The 26697-nt window shown below is 40.1% G+C and overlaps 1 protein-coding gene across 6 annotated transcripts in view; it reads right to left on the bottom strand.

The window, feature by feature from the left end:
- RARB (retinoic acid receptor beta) overlaps positions 1-26697 on the bottom strand; it is a 782655-nt gene that overhangs the window by 419391 nt on the left and 336567 nt on the right. For 5 of the 6 annotated variants that reach the window (XM_035278907.3, XM_035278906.3, XM_035278905.3 and 2 more), the window contains one exon: positions 9128-9584. In XM_035278907.3, coding sequence (XP_035134798.1) covers positions 9128-9305 — 178 coding nt within the window. In that variant the 5' untranslated portion in view covers positions 9306-9584. Of the gene's footprint in view, positions 1-9127; positions 9585-25809; positions 25893-26697 lie in introns of all 6 variants that reach the window. The other variant, XM_078354410.1, reaches the window with a different exon arrangement.

The following is a 26697-nucleotide window of genomic DNA, read 5'->3' as shown; positions in this document are numbered from 1 at the left end:
ACAGGTAAGAGAGGGTAAGGCTTCAACATCATTTTGGAGGACGCAATTTAACCCATAACAATTTTGCAATTTTTCCTGGTGAATACTAATATAATGTCTCATTGGAGATAGACATTAATTATTAGTTTTGAGTTTACTATAAGCTCCTAGAGGTCTGGGCAGTCTCCAAGGTTAACATGGCCCCTACCATTGTCTTTTATGTCATCAGATGAATCAAACTTAATAATAAGAAAATCTATAAATACAGTACTTCTCATGGGGTCACATGTGATTCACCTGGAAGCAAGAGCTTCCAGAAGTGACACCACACACAAGCAAAACCGATCATTCTCATGGATTTACCCAGAAAATTCTCACAGAGCTTCTGAGATGTTTAACAGAGCACCTAACACAACACACAAATGTTAACTATATCGGAAGAGTGAATTCATTATAACAATACCTTTGATTCCCTTTTGTACCCCTTAGGGACATTGGCTATACATCAAGAAATGAAAGCAAAGGCTAGATGGTTCCTTCCTAACCCCATTTGCCATCTAAGACAGGAAACTTTCCTGCTTTCCCCGGGCCTTCTGCATATGACTCTTGCCAGCACCATGCCCACTACCCCATGGCTGGCATAATCACCGGTTCTGGTGCTGCAAACCTTCTTCTGTCCATCCCACTTATAAACTCCCTTCCTCTCCTCTTAACAGCTAGAGTATTTATTTTCTAGGCAGTTTATTTCACACTGTTATTTTTCACTAACTCATTCATGTATTCATTCATTGACTCATTCATTCCAATGATTCTCAACACTTTGGACCCAATGCTTCTTTTAGCAACATATATCACCTGCTGTACGATTCTAAAATGAAAGTCATAGATAATATAGGCCACCTACACATGTAATTCCAAAGAAGTTAATACATTTCTCAGACTGTGATATCAAGGACGAATGAAAAAAAGTAATTTGTAATAAAGTAATAGTTATTTCGATGTCTAAATGCTCAGGCGTAAAGCAGGGGTAAGATGCTTGCCCCTATGCAGAATTATAGTGAATGTTTTAGCTATGAATGCAGATTGATACAAGTTTGTGGTATTGGTGACTTGAATACCAAGAATGGCACTGCCATTAGTGACATGATTTTATAAAACAATAAATGACTCTCAGGAAAGTTCCTAACAGAACGAAGATCAACCTACTACTGACTTGCATGGAAATTAAAGTCCTAGATAATTCAGGGTACAATAAAAGCATATAACAATGTTTTGCATTTATGTGTAAAATGAAGTTATAATTTAGGATCAGTTCATCATAATTTATTTGGGGGCGATTCTTAACAGGAATGCCTGGTGGGACGCTGGAAAGTCACAAGAATGTGAGGCACTTCTTTATTATTTTCCACTATCACATACACCGCAGGACATTTAGCCTCCTAACCTCTGCCCACTAAATCTCTACAGTGCTCCCAACGAGCACGGCACCCAAAAGTACATCTACACATATCCAAAATTCCCTCACCAGCAAGAACCATTGATTCCATCATTTCATAAACGTGAAATGGGGTTCCAGTATATACCAGGTATTAGATTAACAGATAAGCAGAGGAGGAAATGTTATGAAAACAACTAAAGGCAGCAGAATAAGACATGCAGAGTAAATCAAAGTACTTACAACCACAGTGGGCACCTGCGTAGGAAACAATGTTACAAGCTTTATAAAATCTAGGTTCTGATGGGCAAAGAGCAATCAGGGTTTTAGATTTAAATGGTTTTCAGTGATTATGACTTCTCCGTAGGAATGGAAAATCCTTAAAGACAGACACAGTGCTTCAAAAATCTGTCTCCCCTCAATATCCACAGCAAACAGAGAGTTATGAAAAGAGGACTAACTTTGGTCAGAACAAGAGAGTTCGAGGCCAGCCCCACCACTGAGCAGCCTTAGAAAAGCTGGTTACCTGAATCTTACTTTCTGTATTTCCCTTTTCCAGTTGGCAGACAGAGATAATACATGTAGCAAAATAAATATTATCTTTAATAACTGATTTTCATGGCAAGGTTAAAAAAAAGCAAGAGAATTGATAGTACCACCTTCCTGTTGGTTCGTCTGGGAGCCAGAAGTTTTTGGAGGTGCTCAAATAACGGGACTAGATTCATTCTTCCTTTCTCCCTCTCTTTTCCTCTTATACATAAAATTACAAAGATTCCTTCAAATATCAGAGGGAACTAATGGAGAAAACAGAGGAGCAAAGACAGAATAAGGTGCTGCATCATGTCAGTGATAAGGCACAAATCACGAGAGCTTCTGTGGGACTGCCTGGGATATATCCTGAAGATGCCCCAGGCCTCTACACCTGACCTCACGTCCATCTACCTGCATGGAGGCTAATCTCCCATTACTCAGAGCCATCTGAATATAGCCTATCTGAAATCTACAGGAGTTGCAGATGGATGAATTCATTGAGGCAGAACTTTAGAACATGAGATATGGCAAGTCTCATTTTCTTTTTTTTTTGAGATGGAGTTTCGAGCTTGTTACCCAGGCTGGAGGGCAATGGCACGATCTCGGCTCACCGCAACCTCCGCCTCCTGGGTTCAGGCAATTCTCCTGCCTCAGCCTCCCGAGTAGCTGGGATTACAGGCATGCGCCACCATGCCCAGCTGATTTTCTGTATTTTTAGTAGAGATGGGGTTTCACCATGTTGACCAGGATGGTCTTGATCTGTTGACCTCGTGATCCACCCGCCTCGGCCTCCCAAAGTGCTGGGATTACAGGCGTGAGCCACAGTACCCGGCCCCCAAATCTCATTTTCTATAGTCAACTCAACCAACTCAGGGCCATTGTCATGATTCTGACTTTTCCAAAGTTCAATTTTCGTAAGGTCAAAATGTTCTTTTTAAATGTCTACATTTTAACTATATAATAAATACAACTGGAATATCCTTATCTAAAGGAATTCTAATACAAATTCCTAAACCATCACTCCATCTTTTCTCCATTCTTGGTCCTTCTTTGTATATATTCTTTCAGTCATGTCCTCCCTAGGAAGAAAATGATAGGAAGGAGTGACTTGGAGGTAAATTCATTCCGTCTTTAAGAAGCCTCTACGGACTGAAAGCCTACCTCTACTTGGGAAAACTCTTCCACAGGGGGACTCTCCCTTGGGCACTGTAGTTCATTTGATGAAATGGAATGATCCTCTTTTTAATTCATGTTCATATATTCTTGATCACTTTAGGGGTAGAGATCAAAAAACAGAATGAGCTCAGCCCCTCATTAGAACTCTTCTAAGGATTATCAGGTTGGTGCAAAAGTAATTGTGCATTAAAAGTAATGGCAAGAACCATGTTTATTTCATACATGTTATACTCAACCAGAGTCTGGGGAAATTGTAAGAACATCAAGAATACACAAAAATTTGGGCCAGGTGCGGTGGCTCACGCCTGTAATCCCAGCACTTTGGGAGGCTGAGGCAGGTGGATCACGAGGTCAAGAGATCGAGACCATCCTGGTCAACATGGTGAAACCCCGTCTCTACTAAAAATACAAAAAATTAGCTGGGCATGGTGGCGCGTGCCTGTAATCCCAGCTACTCAGGAGGCTGAGGCAGGAGAATTGCCTGAACCCAGGAGGCGGAGATTGCAGTGAGCCGAGATGGCGCCACTGCACTCCAGCCTGGGTAACGAGCAAAACTCTGTCTCAAAAAAAAAAAAAAATTCTTTTATTTTGGGGGAAGAGAGGCACTGAAGCAATCAATACCTGCTCACCTTTAAAAATGGCCTCTGAAATAATACACATATGACCCCGGCCTAAGAAAGTCCACTAACATAGTTCCATCACGTCAACAGTAGAAACTCTATTTCTCAACATTCAAAGCCTTTGACCTCGCTAAGCCAGTGATCAAAGGCAGGTGAAACGGGCAAAACTTTTATAACTGAGTTTACTCAAATTCCCAGTAAGTGTCTTTTCCTTTCATTTATTTTTATTTGGTTGAACGATGTAAAGATACATAGATATAAATGATACTATTATGTTTGACTTTCATGAAATACCAGCAGTATAAGGCCCTGATATCTTAAAATCAGATGTGATTCCTGTCCAGTAAGGTCACTGTGTAAGTTTAAGGACAAATATAACTCAATAGAAAGAAGACAGGACTATGGAGTAAAAGGTGATGGTAGAAATGTATGAGCTGGTTTTAGTTACCATCAATCTGTATGTATTTAAAACAGATCCACACCTCTGAGCCAATTGTCCCTAACATGTAATAAAGAAATTCAATCTGTCTGCACACCCTGCTTTAGACAAGCTAGGTAACAAGGCTCTTCTTAGTTTAAGACAAAAAATAGAAATAAGATTCATTTTATGTTCCATCATTGGTAATTCTGAGATTGCACAGCCTGTCTCTCCAGAAGGTTGGGATTTTTTAAGCGAATACCCTATTTTGTGATTTTGACAGGAGCGCACTTTCTGATCATTAAAGAAGCAAGGGAAAAGAATTCTCATTTTAAGATGCTGGAGTTAAACTGAGATCATTTTGAGAGAGGTTCTGAAGCCAAAACACTTAACAATATTTTCCAGCTTGCAACAACCTATAAAAAGCACATGTGCAGCAATAAAACAGAACAAGCAGCCATGAAGGGAACATAAAGAGAGACAGACAGACAGTTGTCTAACTCTCACAGAGGGCCCGGCGACATAATATTTGGAGTGTTCCCTGGCATAGCATATCAGGCTCTTCTCCCTTTAGAAGTCATGCTTATCAGAGGCACCTCAGTGGTACCCTCTCAACTCTCCATTGTGATGAAAACTGACAGTGGCTTCCACAGTAGTTGATTAAATTAAAGAGGTTGCAAGGTCCTTTAAATATCCATCATCTCCAAGGACTCCCTGGAATATCATGGAAAAAATATGTCTATGGTGTGTGAATTTTCCAAGGGATTGTGCTGGCCTCATTGCCCAAAACACTGGGAAAGGCACGCACTCTGGGGTCTTCAGGTCTGGATTTGGAATTTGACTCCAACACTGGCTGGTTATGTAAGATCTTTACCCTCTCTAAGTCCCCTGGTTTTTATCTGTAAAATGGAACTTCTGCAATGGCCTGCCAGTGACGCTGAGGCTATGAAAAAGACTAAGAATGGCACACACTAAATGCTCCGTGAGTAATCCAGGAGTGCTCAATACGTGGTAGTTTTTCTTATTACATGTTTTAATGCCCCCTTTTTCATATATTTCCTGCGTTCTAAGCTTATAGAGACTCTATGCTGTAAAAATTAAGTCAGAATGCAAAGACAAGGGCATGTACACACAGAAGATGCTTTCAAGTTCTCTTCTGCAAATATCTTTTCTTCTTTAAGGTAGACAGCTCTTGAGAACAGACCTTCTGAAAAGCGGCCACATCTTTACCTCTGAATTGTGAGTGGTCACAAATGGTCATACCAATAGCCAAGTATTCCACACTGCAAAAGAACATGGCTCACCACTGGCAGATACCAAGGAATGGTAGGACACCCTGCAAGTGGCGCGGGGACCAGGAGAAACCTGAGTTACGTGGAATCATTGCCTGTTAGAGTTGAAAAGATCTTGGGGGCTGATCTGATTTCACTCTTTTATAGTACAAGTTTCCTTTCTAATTTAGACTCCACCTTCATTCTTAAAAGATTTGAATATATTATAAAAGACAATCTAGTAAATAAAAATATTTTATAGTTGATAGAACAGAAATTCAGAGCAGTTAAATGACTGCAACGAGGACATCTTTACCTGTGGGAAGGGGCCATTGTGCTGTAGGCTTAGAGAAGTTCCATACACAGAGCTCAGGCTGAGGTCTAGGAGATCAGGCTAACCACAGAGGCAGAAGCGAATGAGGGAATAGTAAGGACCAGGTATAACCTCAGTAGCTGCTATGGAAATTGTTCTTACTTGCTTTTGAGGTAGAGAAGTCTTGAGTCTTTACAATTACTTGGTGCTGACAGACCCTCACTACAGGGGCAGGCGAATTTATTCTTTCTAGTGAGCTGCAGAATCAAGACATGTACAGATTACAAAAGAGACATCAGCAAGTCCTATAGTTGAATGGCATGAATCTCTTTACAGAGTCATTCTCCAACATGTTTGTTCCCTTTTTACTACACATTAGCCAGCTTTTCCACCCCAGTATGTGTGTGCTAGTTACTGAGTCTTTACAGAATTTGGCTATCTTCCTATTAATCTCAGTACGTGGATAAAACCTTAAATTTATTTTTAGCCAAGTCTGTGGGTAATTTTTAAGACTTTCCCCTTTTCTAGGATCTTTTGAAAACACAGGCTTTAACAAAGACAATTCCTCTTTGAGGGCCAACTAACAGACTATATATTCACAGTGGCTTCTTTTAATCATTTCCATTTGAGCAGTTTTCATGTCCTTCGACTGTAGCAAGAAATAATAAAACAAGGTATTAGTGTATGAACTAAGTCATCTTTGATGTTTCCAGCCTGAACTTTCTGTACCAAGTCCTTTTTCTGCCCCTTTTTCAAACACCTTTCAAGGTGCAGTTACTTAGCACTCTCCTTGCCAGACCCTCAAGAAAAAAGTCAGCCATTATTTATCCTTTTTTTGAACATCAAACCCTGTCTTTCCAAAAGTTGACTCAGATTCAATTGCCAGTATATAACCAGTTTTGATCTAGAAAATGACTACTGCATTATAGTTCAATCTACTAGTAATGGCATCTTGTGTTTTACTAGTAACTGTGAAATAAAAAGAATTGCCTTGTGTTTTGAGTTGAAAGGAAGTTTAGCTATGATATCTCTCAACCACTCTTCCGTTTAATATGCTCTGCATTTTTCTTGAAATTAGTAGCCAAGGCCGAGCACAGACACACGCCTGTAATCCCAGCACCTTGGGAGGCCAAGGCAGGTAGATCACGAGGTCAAGAGATTGAGACTGTCTTGGCCAACATGGTGAAACCTGTTTCTACCAAGAATACAAAAATTAGCTGGGTATGGTGGCATGGGCCTCTACTCCCAGCTACTCGGGAGGCTGAGGCAGGATAATTGCTTGAACCCAGGAGGCGGAGGTTGCAGTGGGCTGAGATCATGTCACTATACTTCCAGCCTGGCGACAGAGCAAGACTCCGTCTCAAAAAAGAAAAAAAAAATCAGTAGCCAAAGCAGCCCAAAGTTGCTGTTGGGAACCTAGGGGCTTCAGGCTGCCTTAGAATTTCATTCTGCTAGATTTGATCATTCAGCCTGAGAATCCTACTCATATCTCAACTTCTTTGCTACATCTACAAAATATGCTTCTGATCTCAGAAAACAAACCTGTTAAAATGTGCTATCAGGCCAGTTTGGCAATGGAATTAGATATGGAGGCTCCTGGGTGAAATTTTAATGGCTCTATCAATCATTTAGACCCCCTTATTTGTTAGCTAAAAGTAACTGCATTATACCATTTGCATACTGGGTGAACATGATTTGAATCCACACTTTGATCAGCAAGACATTTTGAATACTGGTACTTTGTCCATTTCTCTGCATAGTCAATAAGCCACTTTGGCTGATTAAACTTTCAGTTTGAAATTCAGAAGCATGGGAGAAGGTTTTTAGGCAATTCCAAAGACATTAGGGTCATATGTTCAAGCCAGAAATCCAAAACACAGAAGGAAGAAATCATAATCAAGTCATTCCAAGACGCAATTCAAGTCACTGTTTATCAGGAATGACATATAGTACTGTGACTGCAATCAACATCCCAAAAGTGAAACTGTCATCTGTTCGTCTGTTTGTCTCTCCATCCAAACATCCATCCTCTACTATTTTTGAAGGCACTGTACCAGTGATTCTACTTAGGTAGAGAAAGCTCCCTGCTTCCTGTGAGCTAAGGAATAAGGTAAGGCATGAAGAGCACAGTACAGAAAGATTAAGGTGGTATCCCAAAGATACCCACGCTAATATTTAGAGGAAGTCCTCCAAGAGAAGCGAAATGCAAAATAATCACCAGGAAGAATTACAAAAAACTCCTGTTGCTCTTGAGCCAGGAATAACTTGGAGAACAGGCTGTGGATGCCTGTTGTTAAATCAATACACCTTTTCACCTCCAGATGCTAAAGCAAGTACGTTGTTACTAACAGGTGCAAAAGCTTGCTGGCTACCACAGTTTGTCTTTAAACAGGAGGAATGTTCTAAAAATTGCACCATAGGCCCGGGGCGGTGGCTCAAGCCTGTAATCCCAGCACTTTGGGAGGCCGAGGCGGGTGGATCACGAGGTCAAGATCTCGAGACCATCCTGGTCAACAAGGTGAAACCCCGTCTCTGCTAAAAATACAAAAAATGAGCCGGGCATGGTGACGCATGCTTGTAATCCTAGTTACTCAGGAGGCTGAGGCAGGAGAATTGCCTGAACCCAGGAGGCGGAGGTTGCGGTGAGCCGAGATCGCGCCATTGCACTCCAGCCTGAGTAACAAGAGTGAAACTCCATCTCAGCAAAAAAAAAAAAAAAAAAAAAAAAAAAAAAAAATCTTACAATATAGATGCTTCAATGTGGAGGTCGTATCAGTTTTGAAGAATTCTAACTTTGACGCTTTTTATTTTATAGTACCCTATACAGACAATTTAAGGGACGATCTGGGCTCAGAAACAGCTAGTACAGAAACGGTGTCTAGGACACCAAAAAAGCTTAATGTGATAGGAATTGGCAGCAAAGGTCTATGGGAAGTTGAGAACAATTACAGATATCATTTGTACACTGGAAATGAGATTCAAAGGAGATCTCACAATCAGAGTAGATTTTAACTCTAGTATTATCATTAGTGATTTTTATGGTATCATCTTCTAATTCATTGCTTCCATTATTTATCACGTGGTCAATTTCTTTAGATATTGACCACAGATATTAATCTCATATGCTCATCACTTTTTGTGTTTGCCTTTTATGAAATAGAGCAAAATACCAAAGCAGTTTTGAATGGGTCCAATTCTAAAATTTGCCACTTACGTAGTTTCAAATCATATCATTTTCCACGGAACTAAAAGTAGAATTCAAGACCAAAAGAAACCAGCACGCAACGAAATGAGAAATTGCCCTGGATACCAACCATCCTGTTTTCTCAGGTGCCTTCATCCAATCAACCAAGAGAAAGGAGATTAAATTCCATCAGGACTTACTTGCCGGCGATGGGGTGCTGCATCCACTCGGAGGAGGGTGGCCATGAAGTCCATGGAGGGGAGGCAGGGAAAGTCCTCCAATGACAGGTGGAAAGAGTAATGGGTAGGGTGTGGCCGGATAGTGAGTCATGTGTCCATTCACTGCTGGGACCGGACATGCGTGACCACTGGTGGTCATGTTTCCGGCCTCACAGAAAGAAAGGTGCTCTGGAGCAGGAACGCATCACTCCAGGTCTGGAACCAAAGTGAGGGAGGTAAATGCAGGGCAGAAGCTGAGGCTGAGCTGTGTTCTGGGCCGAAGTCAAGATAGTTCAGCTGATGACCTTGCTTCTTCCCAGCACGTTTTCTCCACCTCTCATTTTGTTACACCGATCGCAGGAAGGATGCTTTTGTCGTTCAGCTTCTCAGTTTAACACTTGGGAGACACTGGCACCTTGAAATTTCCGAGCTGTTAATTCTGTAAGAAAAAATGAAAAAAAAAATCACAAATCAAAAATCTCTCCCTCTTTATCAAGTTATCATACAAAACATCTCTAATACTAACCCAGGTCTCCTAATTCCTTGTCCTCCTATATTTACCACTTCCCAAAGAGTCTTAATTTTCCTTCCTCACATTCTAACCTAGACTACAAATTTTACACAAGTTAAAAACAACTGACCATCTGATATTAAATAGCAAAACCTTCCACTCCTAAGTTATTTCCACACTGCTAAATTTTTCTCCATGGCACTCAAACAAGTTGATACATTACAGGTGGGAGAGTCTGTTTTTGTTTGTCTCCCCGATTAGGTGCACTCCCCAGGAGGGCAGAGTGTTTTTGTTAACAGTTGTGCTTTAAGCTCCTAGAAGAGTACTGACAAAGGATACACCCTGGGTTTGTATGATTTGAATGAATGATTTTTTTTTTTTTTGGCTTTTTTAGGGAAACTAATTATTTAATTCTATTCTTACTGATACACTTCCAAAATTTTTACTTCTTTTATATGAATAACTTCACATTTTACTGTGGCTATTTGGAATGACACAGCCAACAAGATAAATAAAATTATGGGAGAAACAATAACCTAATAAGAGAGAGTAAAATATTATGTATCATTCTTTAGTATCAACATCTTTTTTGTGCATCCATCTATCCATCCATCCATCCATCTTGTTGACCCAGTTGTTTGTCTATCCAATCACCTACTCACCAATCAAACTTCAATTATTATGTCCCTGGCCTATCACTATTAAAAACAAACAGTGTCAACAGTGAGACCTAGCAACTAGAGATATATGGTGCCAAAGAACACTAACGTGATCTCTGCTCTCACCGAGTTGCTGGTTTTAACCACTCCTGATTGAGGTCATATTGTTAAGGAAGTCCAAACTGCCCCATGCCCCATGCCCCATGAAGGACAATCCAGAGATGCTGTCCTTGAGGCTGCAAATTCAAGAAGCTGAAATTCTAGAGTGCACGAGCTCTAAACCTCACAGTCTCACCTTGGCCCTGATTTCCATATCAGTTAGAAGCCCCCAAACTCTGCCCATTGAATGGCAACCTCTGAATGAAGACTCATGTGGCACAGAACAAGAGTACTTGAGGGCCAGAAGAGAGTAGTTATTAAGAGCATGATTCTAGAGCCAGTCTTTCCAGGCTCAAATAATTAAGCCCCTTGGGCAATTATTTGTCTTTTCAATATGTCAAACTTTTCCTGTAAAATAAGAATAATAATAGAATTTATTTCGGAAAGGTATTGTGAGGATTAAGTGAGGTAATACAACAGAAACACAGTGCCTGGTACATAGTAAACACCAGGTAAATCGTAAATACTTGGTAAAAGTTTATATTAATATTAACATATTTGTTATCCCATCAAAATAATATGCTTCTTACAGCAAGCTTGCTGGAATAGACAAGAGGTTTTGGGGTCGGGGCAGGGAGAGTATATCGTAGTAATCCCAGGAAAAGAATATTAGGATTAAGGCTAAGGTCCCTGAAGAAAGAAAGAAAACAAGGGATCTGGGTAAGGTTGAAAACAATCACTCATTAAGGCTTCTTGAGTTCACTTTGTGAAGTGAGTCAGTTTGATTACAAACCCTACAATGTTCTAACAAAATACAATTTTCATTGACTACCACGTGTGAGGTACCTCACAGTAAGCTCTAATCCCGATAAGGCAGATATTTTTTATTTTCCAGATGAGAAAAGTAAGTCTCCATGAGTTTCAACGACTTCCCCTCAATGTCACAGAATAAGCCCTCATTAAGCCAGACTGAATGACCTTCTCTTGTCTTGCCCCTCTGCCAAGCCAAGCTTATATATTTTGAACACCTATGTTATCCTGGTTGTACTCTCCAGAGGAAAAACTCAGTGTGCAGTTGTGATGTTTGCTTCTGTCCTCTCTGAGATGACATCTGCCCCAGGCCCTTGAATCCCTGGCCTATTAATATTGAAAACGAACAGTGTCAACAGTGAGACCATATGGTCCCAGGCCCCCTAGCACTCCGCTGAACTTACAAAGGAGACGGCATTGACTGTTGGCTTGTACATTGCGCTAACTTTGAAAACGATGTCCCACCCAAAATATCAATGCCTTTTTCAAACTTTCATACTACAACTTGTTTCTCTGATGAAAAGAAAGTAAACCGCCTCTGAATCCATTTTATCTCAGAGCCAAGTGTTTTTGGTATCTTTTCTTCTAAAAAGCATTTATTATCCAATATATTCAATACTTTTATTTTGTAGTTTGTAGCAAATTAATTAGAAAATAAACAATACCATTTAGTATCTGCTGAGTTTCCACTCAATTTGATTTTTAAATCACACACAAAGCACAGCATTGTTATAAATGGTCTTTCCATCTCCATTTGACAAACTACCTCATTAACTGGTGGAGCTGACAGTTCAGCAAACCCACCCCCGCAGGGCACAATTCTGATTTTTTTAAAGCTGTTTGTTTGTTTTTTTTAACCAACCAGGGACTGGTTGGGAAAAAACCATTATTCCACCCTCAATAATCCTTCATTTCTGTTTGGTTTCAAACACTGCAGATTGCCAGCCTGTCTGGTTGAGAGGTCTGGTATCATGTCTAGGATTTTTCTTTTAAGCTACTTATACTGATAATAGGCAAAAAACAAAAACAAAAAATCAATGTGTCGGGAAAATCCCGACATTAGGTTGGTGGAAAATTGAGCAGTCACTGGGTCTCTGTTCACATATGTGACTGATTAAGGCTGTTCCTGGAAGCAGAGAATTTCCTTTGTTTCAGGCTTTCAGAAAAAAAGATAAGCAGCACTCTTTTCTTCAAGCCTGATTTGAGTTTGGGCTCATCTGGGGTTCTTTCCTTCAACACCCCAGGCAAAGCAAACAGGAGCTGGGTGGAAGAGAGGAAGGAAGTAGGGAATGGATTAGGAGGTCTTGGATCTACCAGCTGTGAGATTCTCTGGGTGTCAGTTTCATCATCTGTAAAAGGGGTCAAGTGAAGAGAAACAGGCTTTATATCAAGTTTCTCACACGGCATTTTCCAGAAAATAAGTGTTTTACAAGAACATACTAAATGAAAAAAAGATTAAAATAATAATTACTTGCAGAGTTGATATTATTATGCAGTAATCTGCCTTTGATAAACAAGATGCCAGACATGATTGATTTATCCAGCAACCACTTGAATCATACATGCACAATTAGTGGTGGGGTCTTGGTAATCTTTATACATCTTAATATTTATGCCTGTATCTGTGATATCTTCTTATTAATAAAATAATTAATTTTTCTATTTTTCTCCACACATATGTATATAAATTTTCTCTATTATTTATGTTCTAAGAAAACATTTTTAAAATCACATTTGAATGATTTTGTTACATTTTATTTACCAGAGGCTTCTTTTGCATTAATTTTAGCTCAAATTTTCATGTAAGCTTCCAACCTTATACGTCTTGGTAATTCAAATTTATTTTATAAACGTGATATTTACAACATGATTTTTTGAAGTCAAATAGCTCTTTAGATCAGTGATTCTCAAAGTGGGTCCCTCAGCTAGCAACATCAGCATCACCAGCAAACTGGTTAGAAATGTAAATTCTCCAGGGCCTACCTGAGAGACCTACTGAATCTGGAAAGAGCCTCTTCTCACCTGCGTTCTAACCAGTCCTCCAGAGGACTCCCACGCAGCTAACAGTTGAGAGCCACAGCTCTAGACATGAGGTTGGCCAATTTCTTCTGTAAAGGGCCTGAAAGTGAATATTTGAGACTGTGGTTCACACAGTCTCTGCCACATCTGCTCAACTCTCCTGTTGTAGCAACTAATTTGGCACAGAAGCAGCCACACAGAATCCATAAATGATTGGGTGTGGCTGTATTCCTATAAAGCATTATTTATCAAAACAGGCAGCCTGATGAATTTGACCCATGGGTCATGGTTTGCTGACCCCTGCTTCAGATTGATAAAGAACAACAACTCTCTATCCTTCCCATTCTTGAGTTTCCCTCAGAAGCAACTACTTCTTTTTTTTTCCCCCCGAGAAACAAGGTGTCACTCTGTCACTCAGGCTGGAGTGTAGCGGCACTATCATAGCTCATTGCTCCCTCCGCCTCCTGAGCATAAGCAATCAATCCTTCCACCTCTTTCTCCAGAGTAACTGGAACTATAGGTGTAAGCCACCATGCCCAGCTAATTTCTGTATTTCTTGTAGAGACGTGGTTTTGCTATGTTGAGGCTGGTCTCAAACTCCTGGACTCCTGCCTCAGACTCCCAAAGTGCAGAGATTACAGGCATGAGCCACCGTGCCCAGCCAACATTTTCTTTATCTGTTGGTTCTTACTATATATATGGTGTAGCTCTCTTAAGCTATTGCCCATATATACAAACCTCTTTCTCCTCTTACTCCCAACATAATTTTATTACAATTTTAAAAATAAAGATCATTTACATTGTTTACATTATTACAACTGATAAATATTATTACAGTTGAGCAACGTGATATACTGCATTTACAGTTTTCTTACAAATTTTGTTTTTCCAGGAGCTAACAGCTTTATTTACATAATTTGATTAGTCTTCTTTGTATCTGTGAATAATTCTTTTCTAACTCTCTAACAGGGTTGTCTGACATGTCATGTGATAAATCAGTTCTACAATTGGAGACATTCCTCCTGCTCCAGGGCTGATTGGCTTCTTTCCTAGCCACATGCACTGATGTCGGACTAGGACTTTCTATTATTGCTTCTCCCTTTTTTTGGAATCCTCATTTCCTGAAACTCATGTCTTTCTCTTTTGGTTTCCTTCAGTTGGGTGGCTTTTCTCCTACGAGTTTTCTGAAGGATGCTATGTGGGAGGTAAAATTTTTGAGACTTTGCATGAATTACAGTATTTTTATGTTATACTTCACATATGTGTAACAGTTTGGCTAGGTATAAAATTGTGGATTAGAAGTCATTTTCTTAAACAGAATTTTAAGTATATTGGGCCATTTCCCCAAACTTTTTACATTGCTTTGGAAAAGCCCAATATTATTTAGATTTCTGATCCTGTATGTGTGAAATTCTTTCATTTCTTGTACTCTTCTCTTTAACCCCAAGGATCCCTTTCATTGTGTTACATACTTGGTAAATGTATTTAATCTGCTGACTCACATCCTGTTAGGAAAAATTTTTATTTTACACTTCCTTTGATAATATCTTCCTTAACTTTTATTTTGTTGTCTCTACTTGGAAATCTTATTTAGATGGTAGACCTCTGAACTGATTCTCTAATTTTATATTTTTTCTCCATTTCTACTTCTTCATCCATTTGTTATCCTTTAACTTTCAATTACTCTATTCATTTTTACATTTATGGTAACATATTTTTAACATCTAAGATTTTTTCTTGTCTTTTCTTATTTATACTTTTTTTTATGATTGCCATGTCATTTTTGATATTTTTTAGAGTATAAGAATAGTTCTAGTAGGGGGACAGTGGCTCATGCCTATAATCCCAGCACTTTGGGAAGCTGAGGCAGGTAGATCACTTGAGATTAGGAGATTGAGACTAGCCTGGCCAATATGGTGAAATCCTGTCTCTACCAAAAATACAAAAATTTGCCGAGCATGGTGGCACCCAACTATAATCCCAGCTACTTGGAAGGCTGAGGCAAGAGAATCAATCGCTTGAACCTGGGAGGTGGAGGTTGCAGCGAGCCAAGATTGTGCCACTGCACTCCAGCCTGGGTGAAAGAGCAACACTCCATCTTAAAAAAAAAAAAAAAAGAAGGCCGGGCACGGTGGCTCATGCCTGTAATCCCAGCACTTTGGGAGGCCGAGACGGGTGGATCACGAGGTCAAGAGATCATCCTGGTCAACATGGTGAAACCCTGTCTCTACTAAAAATACAAAGAATTAGCTGGGCATGGTGGCACGTGCCTGTAATCCCAGCTTCTCAGGAGGCTGAGGCGGGAGAATTGCCTGAACCCAAGAGGCAGAGGCTGTGGTGAGTGGAGATCGCGCCATTGCACTCCAGCATGGGTAACAAGAGTGAAACTCCGTCTCAAAAAAAAAAAGAAAAAGAAAAGAACAGTTGTTTTTGTTGTTTTATTCTGCTTAGTACATTATTGACTCTGTTTCTCTTTACTTCTTTTCTATTATTTCATTTTTGTTAACATTAGATGTATTTCTCAATTGTATTGTCTGCCAAATTCTAGTCTGTCCATTCATTTTCAAAAGAGGAAGTTTATTGCAAGTTGTTTTCATGGCTGAACCTTGTCAAATGAGATGAGTAAATTTCACAAAAATTTACATAACTGCTACATTTATTTCATTGTGGGACTCCCCAAATATCAGATTTACCGGCTTTTTATTTGGGACTCTTGGATAACTCCACTGGGCTATCCTCTAAGCATCTGCTCAGGGCAGGGAGGAAAGAAAAAAACCTTATGAAAGACTCTGGTATATGAATGGAGGAATGAGGCTGGAGCTGCTGGTGGACTTACTATGAAACATGTGGCCGTTCATGTCTTCCTCCCATTCTCAGTCCACCGCCACCACCCTATGGTATATTCATGCTTGGTGTCCAGAACTCAGTAACTCCTCTGCTTTAGTTTCTTCAGAGAGTAGACTTATCCTTCTTACCAGGAATGGGTTACAATAATCATCAAGATAAAATTGGTAGAGGAATGGGTTTATCTTCTGCTTACACAGAACATCAACCAATTTTCCTTTCAGTCATCACTTTCATGTTTTAGGATAGCTGGTGCCTCTACTCTCTGGGAATGGCCAATATTCCACAGCTAGTACCTCCTTGCATCCCCTTTTCATCTTCTTTAGACACTCAGCAACTGGCTTTCAGTACTTTGTTCGTTTATTCAACACTGCACATCTGCTCTCCAGCTTCCAAAAGAGTTAGTGCCATCTCTTGTCAGTGATTAGCATCATTCATCTTCTTGTTATCTTTCATGACTTATACTTTTTACATCTCCTGTCATTTTAGTGAATATTTGTGAACAGGAAAAAGTGCATGTCTTTTAATCCCTTACATTTCACTAGATGTTCATTAAGTTTAAAAACAAGAGCTCTGTGGTCAAATCAGTTTGGGAAACCTACACTGGATGATTCCGTAACCTTTTCAGCTCTAAATGTCTTCTCTGAAGAGAAAGTTAAATAATAATTTAACTATGAGGAAACATTTACTCAAAACCACAGCTGAGACAAGATTCAATCAATCAATATCTAAATTGGTATTCCCTTGTGGCAAGAGAAAGGCAGTAATGGTTCCGATCTGAAATGGAATAAAAAAGTGAGATTTGACCTGCCAACATGGACATGCCATCGGGCTGTGTCAAATGTCTTCTACAAATACAAATAAAATAAATATGGGATTTGGCTTGCCTTAGCCAAGTAAAGTGGATAATTTGAAATGCTACTTAATGCACTGATTACATGATATGTGCTTTCTTGAAGACTCTACCTTGGAGACAGGACCCTTATTAGAGTTGGCGGGGAGACACAGGAGCTAAATACTTTAACATGGTGAGAAGTGTTAGTTTTACACTGTGCTGCCTTCAAGAGTAATTCAAGCAACAAAGCACATAAGTTTTGTGGAGAAAATGTATCCATTTTTTCTGAGTGTAATTTACTCACACCATGGCTAATGTGGCTAACACAGAAAACAGAAATAAGTAAAAAAGAGAGATTTTTAAAATGTCTTGTAGAGTAAAACACGTTCTGTTATACTTTTTGGGCTGATTTAGAACTCAGTGTGGGGAAATCTTTGCTTTAATAGACACCACATATATATTGCCATTTTTTCCCCCCGCTGTATTTCAGCTCAAACCTCCCTATTTATTTAAGGCATTGGTTCCAGGTAATGCCACTTAAAATTTCTCAAATGCATTCAGCCAAATACCTGTTTTCAGCAAAAATGCCAGGCTCAGCACAAATCCTGTCAGTTGCTTTTGCTGCTGTTCTTGATAGAAAAGAAACATGGCTGTAAAGAAGTCAGTTTTGCGTGCCTGGTGGTTTTGCAAGCTCTCGTATATTCAGCGTCCTCATCATAAATATTGCTGATAAAATGATCCTCAACTTAAAGAGAAGCCACAATGGAAAAACTTGAATTTGGCCAAAAAAGACACATTTCTTACCTCATTTTAATTTACTTTGGAAGTAAAGGAGATAGAAGAGAATAATTTAGAGGAAATAATGCAGTCAAAGGAGTCTTAGACCACCAAGTGAGAGAGGATGAAATCTAAATAGCTTTTCTGCATCAGGAGGGGTCATTTGATATAGTAAAATCTTTTTTAAAAGCTTATAAAGAATATCTCTGTATTTCTTTTTAGGCCATTTAAAAAAATATGTAAGATTCCGTCTGCTAAAGAAACAGAGTTCAAATCTGACTTTCAGAAAACATAATAGGCAGAAATCCACATATATTACAATGTATAAAACACTGAGATTTTAGTTCTATAAACTATGAGAGCAGTAATGTAAACAGGGAGTTTTAGGGAGTCAACACTCAACCCAAAGTTGTTACATCGGCTGGCACTGCATACGTATCCTGAAGTCGGGTTTCACCTCAGGTCTTTTCGTGTATATTCCCAAGCATAAGGTATAGATATATTGGACTAAATGTCTGCTGGCACCATTGCTTGTTGCTGAGAAACGTGGTGGTAGGCGACTCCTCGTACAGCAGTTTCCATGCTACATATTATGGAATCATGCCAAGCCATGCAGAACGACTGGCCTAGGATTTGGTTTTCAAGGGAAATTCAGCTATCTACAGGATCTACAGGCTGGTAAAAGCCTGTGAGAGAGCTTAGAAGTAGTAGTGGGGTTTGAATTATTTGTGGACAAATAAATGGGCCACGTGGTTTCCATAGTATTGGGTCAGGACTGTCAGTGTTGCCACAGAATGTCAGGTCGCTGCACACGTGTTGCCCATGCTCTCTCAGCAAAATGCTGCCTTCCCACCTATATGAAGCAGGTTAAGGGCACCTTAGGAGCTGCTTATAATGGCAAATCGGGATCTCTAATACTCTTGCTGCTCAATATCCAGTGGGCATGATCCTGGCTCACTGCAGCCTCACCCTCCCAGGCTCAAGCAATCCTCCTGCCTCAATCCTCCTGCCTCAGCTGGGACTACAGGAAATCACCATATCCAGCTAATTTTTAATTTTTTTATAGAGACAGGGTTTTCCTATGTTACCCAGGCTGGTCTCAAACTCCTGGACTCAAGCAATCTGCTCACCTCAGCCTCCCAAAGTGCTAGGATTATAGGTGTGAGCCACCATACCACAGATAAATTTTTTTTCAGGTGTGGAAGAAATGTCTAGTTTCTATATTTTATTTAAACAAGATTTGATTGAACTCTAAATCTTTTTTTTTTTTTTTTTTTGAGACGGAGTTTCGCTCTTGTTACCCAGGCTGGAGTGCAATGGCGCCATCTCGGCTCACCTCAACCTCCGCCTCCTGGGTTCAGGCAATTCTCCTGCCTCAGCCTCCTGAGTAGCTGGGACTATGGGCACGTGCCACCATGCCCAGCTAATTTTTTGTATCTTTAGTAGAGACGGGGTTTCACCATGTTGACCAGGATGTTCTCGATCTCTTGACCTCGTGATCCACCCGCCTTGGCCTCCCAAAGTGCTGGGATACCAGGCTTGAGCCACCGCACCCGGCCTGAACTCTAAATCTTTATCCTGCCACGTAATAGGAAGTTCAGCCTACTTTTCTCCCTCTCTCAAGGTTTTGCAGCGGAAAGATGTGCAGACATTGAAATGCTTTAATGCTGCCGCTGACAATGTCAAATGTTTCAGCCCCTTTAGAGAACAGTTTGGCAGGTCCCCAAAAAGCTAAACATGGAACCACCACATAACCCAGTAATTTGACTTCTGGGTGTATATACTCAAGGGGATTGAAAACATATGTCCACATAAAACCTTGTACCCAAAGGTTTATAGCAGCATTATTCACAATATCCACAAAGTGAAAACAATCCAAGTGGCCATTCATTAATTGATGAATAAACAGAATGTGGTCCAGCTATACAAAATGGTACTGATTGACTATGAAAAGGGAATGAAGCAGTGATGCTATTACATGGAGAACCTTGAAATCATTATGCTACGTGAAATAACCCAGACATCAAAGGTCACATATTATATGATTCCATTTATATGAAATGCCTAAAACAGGTCAATCTAGAAACTGAAAGTAGATGAGTTGTCAGGTGCTAGATGGAGGAAGGAATGGGGTGTGACTGCTAATGAGTGTAGAGTTTCTTTTTTAGAGTGATGAAAATATTCTGGAATTAGATAGCAATGGTGTTGCACAACTTTGTGAATATACTAAGAACCACTGAATTGTCGTCTTAAAATGGTGAATGTTGTTATTATTTGGATTTCTTGATAATTTATAAAGAATGGCTGGGTGTGTGGTTCATACCTGTAATCTAGCATTTTGAGAGGCCAAGCCAGGAGGAATACTTGAGACCAGGGGCTTGAAACCAGCTTGGGCAATATAGTAAGACCCTGTTTCTACAAAAACAAAAATAAAAAATGTAGCCAGGCATGGTGGTGCTTGCTTATCATCTTAGTTACTTGGGAGGTTGACGGGGAAGATTGATGAGCCCAGGAGGTTGAGGCTGCATGAGCTGTGATCACACCACTGCACTTCAGCCTGAGTGACAGAGGGAGACTCTGTCTCTAACAGATAAAAAGAAAAAAGAAATAGGTACATACATACATACACCAACCAACCCACACACCCACCCTGGGATTGAGCTCTCAGGCCTCAGTCCACATAGGTTCTGCTGACATGAGCCCAGTTGTGAGGCCACATTGTCCTGCGTGTCTGTCTGTCTTGGTCTCCGTACCCTGGCACAGAGTCTAGCCTTCCCGTGGGTACCATGCAGCCTCTTCCCGTGGAAGGCTCTCATATCCAGGGGGCTCTATCAGGGTTAGGCCTTAAACCTCACCATGCAAACATTTCAGGCCACTTTCCTACTCATCTTCAGGGAATGTTCCTTTTCTCCCTCTTCACCACTTACACATTTTCTTAAATTTTTAAATTGAGTTTAAAAAAAAAAAAAAATGTTATTTCACTATTTTTATTCTCTAGAAGATATTTTGTTATAAACTTGTATCTATTATTTAAAGTCTTTTCAACATTTTGGGAAAAAGAAGTGAGTAAAATACTCATACACACAAAACTAGCTCTGCCAAGAGATATACATACACAAGAACATGCATTAAGAAAAGTGGGAAGGCGAAATGGTGGAAGAGACTAATGAGTGTTTTACATTTGTGAGCCAGGGGAGACCATGATGAAAGTCTGGAGAAGCAGAAGTATCGTTAATTTACAATTCCACATTAACGTTTAAAGGACCTGGGGTTAGGCCTCTGTAAAATAGAGCCAGCAGTGGTAGACAGCAGAATGGCCCCTCAAAGTGTCCATGTTCTAATTTCCAGAACCTGGGAACATTACCTCATATGGCAAAAGGACGTCGTGATGTAATTAAAGTTAAGAATCGGCCAGGCGCGGTGGCTCACGCCTATAATCCCAGCACTTTGGGAGGCCGAGGCGGGTGGATCACGAGGTCAAGAGATCGAGACCATCCTGGTCAACAAGGTGAAACCCCGTCTCTACTAAAAATACAAAAATTAGCTGGGCATGGTGGTGCGTGCCTGTAGTCCCAGCTACTAGGGAGGCTGAGGCAGGAGAATTGCTTGAACCCAGAAGGCGGAGGTTGCAGTGAGCCGAGATCGGGCCATTGCACTCCAGTCTGGGTAACAACAGCGAAACTCTGTCTCAAAAAAAAAAAAAGTTAAGAATCTTAACATCAGCCAGGCATGGTGGCTCACTTCCATAATCCCAGCACTTTGGAAGGCTAAGACAGGAGATCACTTGAGGTCAGGAGTTCCAGACCAACCTGGCCAACATTGCAAAACCCTGTCTCTACTAATAATACAAAAAATATAATAGCTGGGCATGGTGGTGGGCACCTATAATCCCAGCTACTTGGGAGGCTAAGGCAGAAGAATCACTTGAACCCAGGAAGCAGAGGTTGCGGTGAGCTGAGATTGCACCACTGCACTCCAGCTTGGCCAACAGAGCAGCAAGATTCCGTCTCCAAAAAAAAAAAAAAAAAAAGAGACGATTCTGGAATTATTTTGTAGCCCAATGTAGTTACAGGGATTCTTGCAAGAGGGAGGAAAAGGGAGATTTGATTATAGAAGAGGAGAAGGTAATATGATGGAAGCAGAATTTAAGGTGATATGCGTTGAAGATAAGGAAGGGGCCAAAGACCAAGGACTATGGGCAGCCACTAGAAGCTGAAAAGGGCAAGCAAACTAGTTCTTTTTACAGATCCTTCTGAAGGAACACACCCTGGCAGAACCTTGACTGTAGCTCAGGGAAGCTGATTTTGGACTTCTGACCTCCAGGGCTATAAGAGAATAAATTTATAAACTTATAGTAATTTGATATTACGAGAAGAGAAAACTAATACATCAGCCCATGCTGAGCCTTAAAGGAGCTAATCAAGAGCACGAGTCACAAACGCTGACAAATTATTTCTCCCAGATTCAGTAGCCAGGTTTTTTTTGTTGCTGTTTTTCGCACATAGGGGAAAATCCAATGTGTGGTGTTGGGTAGTGAGAGAAAGTTGAAGATGCTCACTGCTCGCTACTAAAACTCCCTGCAATGCTGCAGCAGAAACAAAGCCAAATGATGTCAGTTCTATAAAAGACATGGGTTCTAGAAGCAGCCAGGGGCCAAAGTCATGTCAAGGGGAAAGGTAGAAGTGTGCTAATTCTATTGGAAAAGTACAACCTTTTCTGAACAAGTATTTAAAATGTTCATTTGACTATTTTGTTTTTCTATCATGCAACGTGGAAATTATGTGAGATCATTTATTTACCTGTAGCCTTGAAGCTTCCTGAAAATTGTCAGAGCCTAGAGATAATATATGATAGAGCTCTTTCATCTGAAATGGATATGATGGAGACAGATAAACAGTTACAGGAAAGAATGATAAGGTTCATACACCAATGTGTGAGCTTATAGAGAGAAGCTGAAGCAAAAATATCAAATCTCAGGTTTTTTTTAAGTTTTTGCACTTAAGAATGTCCTTTACTGTCTTAATTAGCCTGTAGTTTTCAAGATACTTGGGAAAAGAAAGAATGGGTAGCATCCTCTTCCGCTAAAATAAAGATGTGTCTGAATTATCTCCTCCTATTCTCTTTGTGGTTGTTGGGGTGTTAGTACCTAGAAGAAAAATAAAAGTTCCACCTCATTTGAATACTCAAGTTTGGCCACCCCACATTAGGAAATGACATTTTAAGTCATCTCAATGTCTTCTTCACCCTACTTTTGGCAGCTTGGCTGTGTGGCCTCCACTCCCATCCTGAGACCTGCCTGCTTTTTGCTGTCAGAAAGACCTCTGAAAGTTGACTGACAGATCAAAGAGGATACAACTGTTTTGCTTCATTTATCTGAATGAAGCCATGTGTGCAATATGGATAAAACATACGATCAATATAAGAAATCTACCAGAATGTATTTCCAAGCGGTGCTTTTCCTTCCAGTATGTGGCTGACAACTTATTCAGATGACACTATTACTCAAGACACTTTGGAACACGTTTTTGGGGAGAAGTCATCACTAGAGGAAACGTGGCAGAGACATTGCTATTTTCTCACCAAATATCATTTTCTTTTCTTTTCACATACACAGCCAAACAGTATTTCCCAACTTCCTCTGCAACTAGCTGGGGGCATAAGACCAAGTTCTGGCCCACAGAACTTGGGTAATGTGATGTCTGCCAATTCCAGGCCTAGTTCCCCAAATCTCCCATAGAATTTTTCAGGATCTCTCTTCTGTCTATTGCTAGCTGAATACAAAGTGTTCAATACAGAACTCCGAGGATATAGAAGATATCGGAGGTGCTACTGGAAAGAAGCCTGGATCCCTGAAGGGCTATATGGAGCAGAGCCTTCCTACCAGCTTGCACTAGATGGTGACATTAGTGAGAAATAAACCTTTACTGTGTTGAGTCACAGGTTTATGTTATAATTGGACTAATGAAGTCATTAGTTACATAAAGATAATAATTTTGTGACTTTATATATTTGCACTGCAGTTTTTGAAATACAGAGAAGTCCCAAATCTTCTCTGCCCCTATTGACTAGACTTTCTTCTGAAATCATATTTTTTAAGCAAATCTATCTTAAGGATGAAGAGTTAGCACCTCCTTCCCAAAACTAATACTTGATACAAAGGCAATTAAATAAAAAGAAGAATTCAAATGACCTCCTGGTAATTAGTAGCACCACTGAAATAGATCTACAGCTTTTTCAAGGATCATCTTTCAAGCCAACAGTGCTCATTTGAATTTATGTGAGAGATTATAAGCAATTGTAACAAAGCAAGCAAGCCTTGGAACTACTGAAAAATAATATATCTAAATGATTAATATTTCAATAATATCAGGATTCTAATAATTGAAGCATGATTTGTTTTTTTTAAGTGGTATGAGGTGATGGTGTGATCTCTCAGGGAAATTATGGTAGCCAGTCCCCAGTATAAAGATAGCAGAAGGAAAGTTTGTAAGGAAACAGAGCAATGTGATCTTGGTTGGTTGGCTGGCAATACAGAGCAATAATGTTTCTCAGCTGTTTATGTGTTTGGGCAGGAAATTATGTTTAACGTATTTTAACTCCAGCGGTGCAAATACCGCATTATGGGGAAAATTGCTATCTATATGCATGCATTCTTTTGAAGTCAAGATAACCACATTGGAAAAGGTACTAATTCAAAATGTGTCAAATTGCAGACATTCTGGATAAACAATAGTCTGCTGCATGAGTTCTGGTGTGGTTGATTTAAATTGGTCAGCACATTGCTTTGTGAATTCACACCTTGCAAATAGAGGTGAATCTTATTCAAGGAAACAAACCATAGTAGTAACGCTTCTCTTAGAGGAAAAGAGTAAAATCTCAACTTGAGTCTCAGCTTTCTGATTTAAGAAACGGAACAATAACAGGACTTGGCACACAAATTTGTGATGAAGATCTAATGAGTTAATACAGATACCTAGGGCTGGGCATGGTGGCTTCTGCCTGTAATCCCAGCACTTTGGGAGGCCAAGGCGAGCAGATTGCTTGAGGCCAGGAGTTTGAGACCAGCCTGGTCAACGTGGGGAAACCTCATCTCTATAAAAATACAAAAATTAGCTGGGTTTTGGTGGCTCCCGCCTGTAGTCTGGGTTACTCTCGAGGCTGATGCTGGAGAATCACCTGGGCGGCTGAGGTTACAGGGAGATCGTGCTACTGCACTCAAGCCTGGGTGATAGAGTGAGACATTGTCTCAAAAATAAAATAAAATAAAAAACATATATACTTAGAACTGTGCCTGGCACTAAGGCAACACTAATTATTGTTAATATTGTTGACTCCATGAAGATATCTGACAAGTGGAAGCATGTTTAAGCCAGTTCACATACACACAATTGGAAACAGAACAAAACACTTTTTTTCCCATATTTGTTTTGAACAGATACATTGTTTCCTATATTATTTATCCATGCATTTACTTATATCAGATGTATATTTACATGCATACACATATATACATCCTTTTTTAGAAGTCAAATTCTTGACTTAAAAATCAATTTAGGAAATTTATTAAGAAAACGACAAATGTATGAACGCGGTCATTATTTCTGCTGACTGAGGTTTTACAAGTGCCTGCTACCATCTCTAGCCTGACCTAGCTCCAATATTTCAGTTGTCCAGTTAGCCAGAAGTTTAACTGAAAGGACTGCCGCATTCCTAACTATTGTGTCACTGGAGCAATCTGCTAGAGACAGCATCTCTTTTAGCCTTGTTCTAGTTAAGACTCAGCCTGCTTCTCTACTGCTTAAACTCTTTTCAGGAGGGAAATATAATCAGCCTAAAAATTCCTCTGGGCCAAAATACAGAAGGACTCAAAAATACTGGCTGAGGCATTTTTTGAACGTGTTGTAGGAATGAGAGCATCTCCATTTAGACTTTGTGCACATTTTTTAAAAATAACTGTTTTGTTCTCTCTCTGTGGACACATACTTTAAAAATCAGAATACAAAATTAAGTGAAAAACTCTAAATGCCTTTTTCTTTTGCAATTGGGGCAAGAATTTGTGTGACTAGAGTCAGTTCAAATGGAGGGAAATTAATAGCAAGAAAGCACTCACGAGTGATGTGAATGAATGGTCACATTTCCATGACATTTTACTGCATCCACTCAGACAGATGGGATTCCAGGGCTAACTGGCCTCTGTTGAGATGAATGAGATTCCACAACTATTAGCACATTGGCATAGAAATGGGCCGGATTCAGTTGCAGTGGCATTCTTATAGAAACAAAGAAGATCACAAAGCTACCTTGTCCCCTGTGTCCTTCAATATAGAACCATTCGTTATCAAATCCCATTCATTTCTGCTAAAGTTACAGTCAACATCCGACGACATTCTTCAGGTTCCACATGGAAATTCTGAGGATTTGATCATCTATTAACTACTATTGATGCTGATGCGGCTGTTTTGGCTACAGAAGACCAAACAGCACTGTCACAAATGGTGATTCAAGTCAAAAAAGTGCCAGGCAAAAAATCAAACACACAGAGAAGAAGCAGACTCACCAATAAGCAAATGAACTAAGGCCTCCTGGGTTGGCAAAGGTCACCCGAGACATTGAAATTCAATGAAGGGGGTTTTAAGTTAAGGAAAACAGGCAAGCACCAGGGAACCTATCATGTAAAAAGGCTGGGAACCAATGCCCCCTCTCCTATAGAAAGGAGCCAGCATGGGGTGTGCTTTGCAGATGGGCTGGGGTAGCAGACAGGCTGCAGAGCACATCTGGCACACAGGTGTATGGACTTGTATTCCTAAACCAGTCGGCAACAGTCATGTGGAAAGAGTTCTATTGCTGTTTTGGGTGGAAATCAAGAGGAACTGTAGCTGAGAGATCATAAAGCTTTTCAAAAAAAAAAGTGTGTAGGTCCCAGCCAAAACATTCTTCCTCCAGATTATATTTTTAATCCACCTACTTAATTAACTAGCTCCTCAGTGGATCAAATGAT

The sequence above is a fragment of the Callithrix jacchus genome, chromosome 17, assembly GCF_049354715.1.
Source record: "Callithrix jacchus isolate 240 chromosome 17, calJac240_pri, whole genome shotgun sequence".
Classification (NCBI taxonomy): domain Eukaryota; kingdom Metazoa; phylum Chordata; class Mammalia; order Primates; family Cebidae; genus Callithrix; species Callithrix jacchus.
This window is presented reverse-complemented; position numbering and strand designations above follow the sequence as displayed.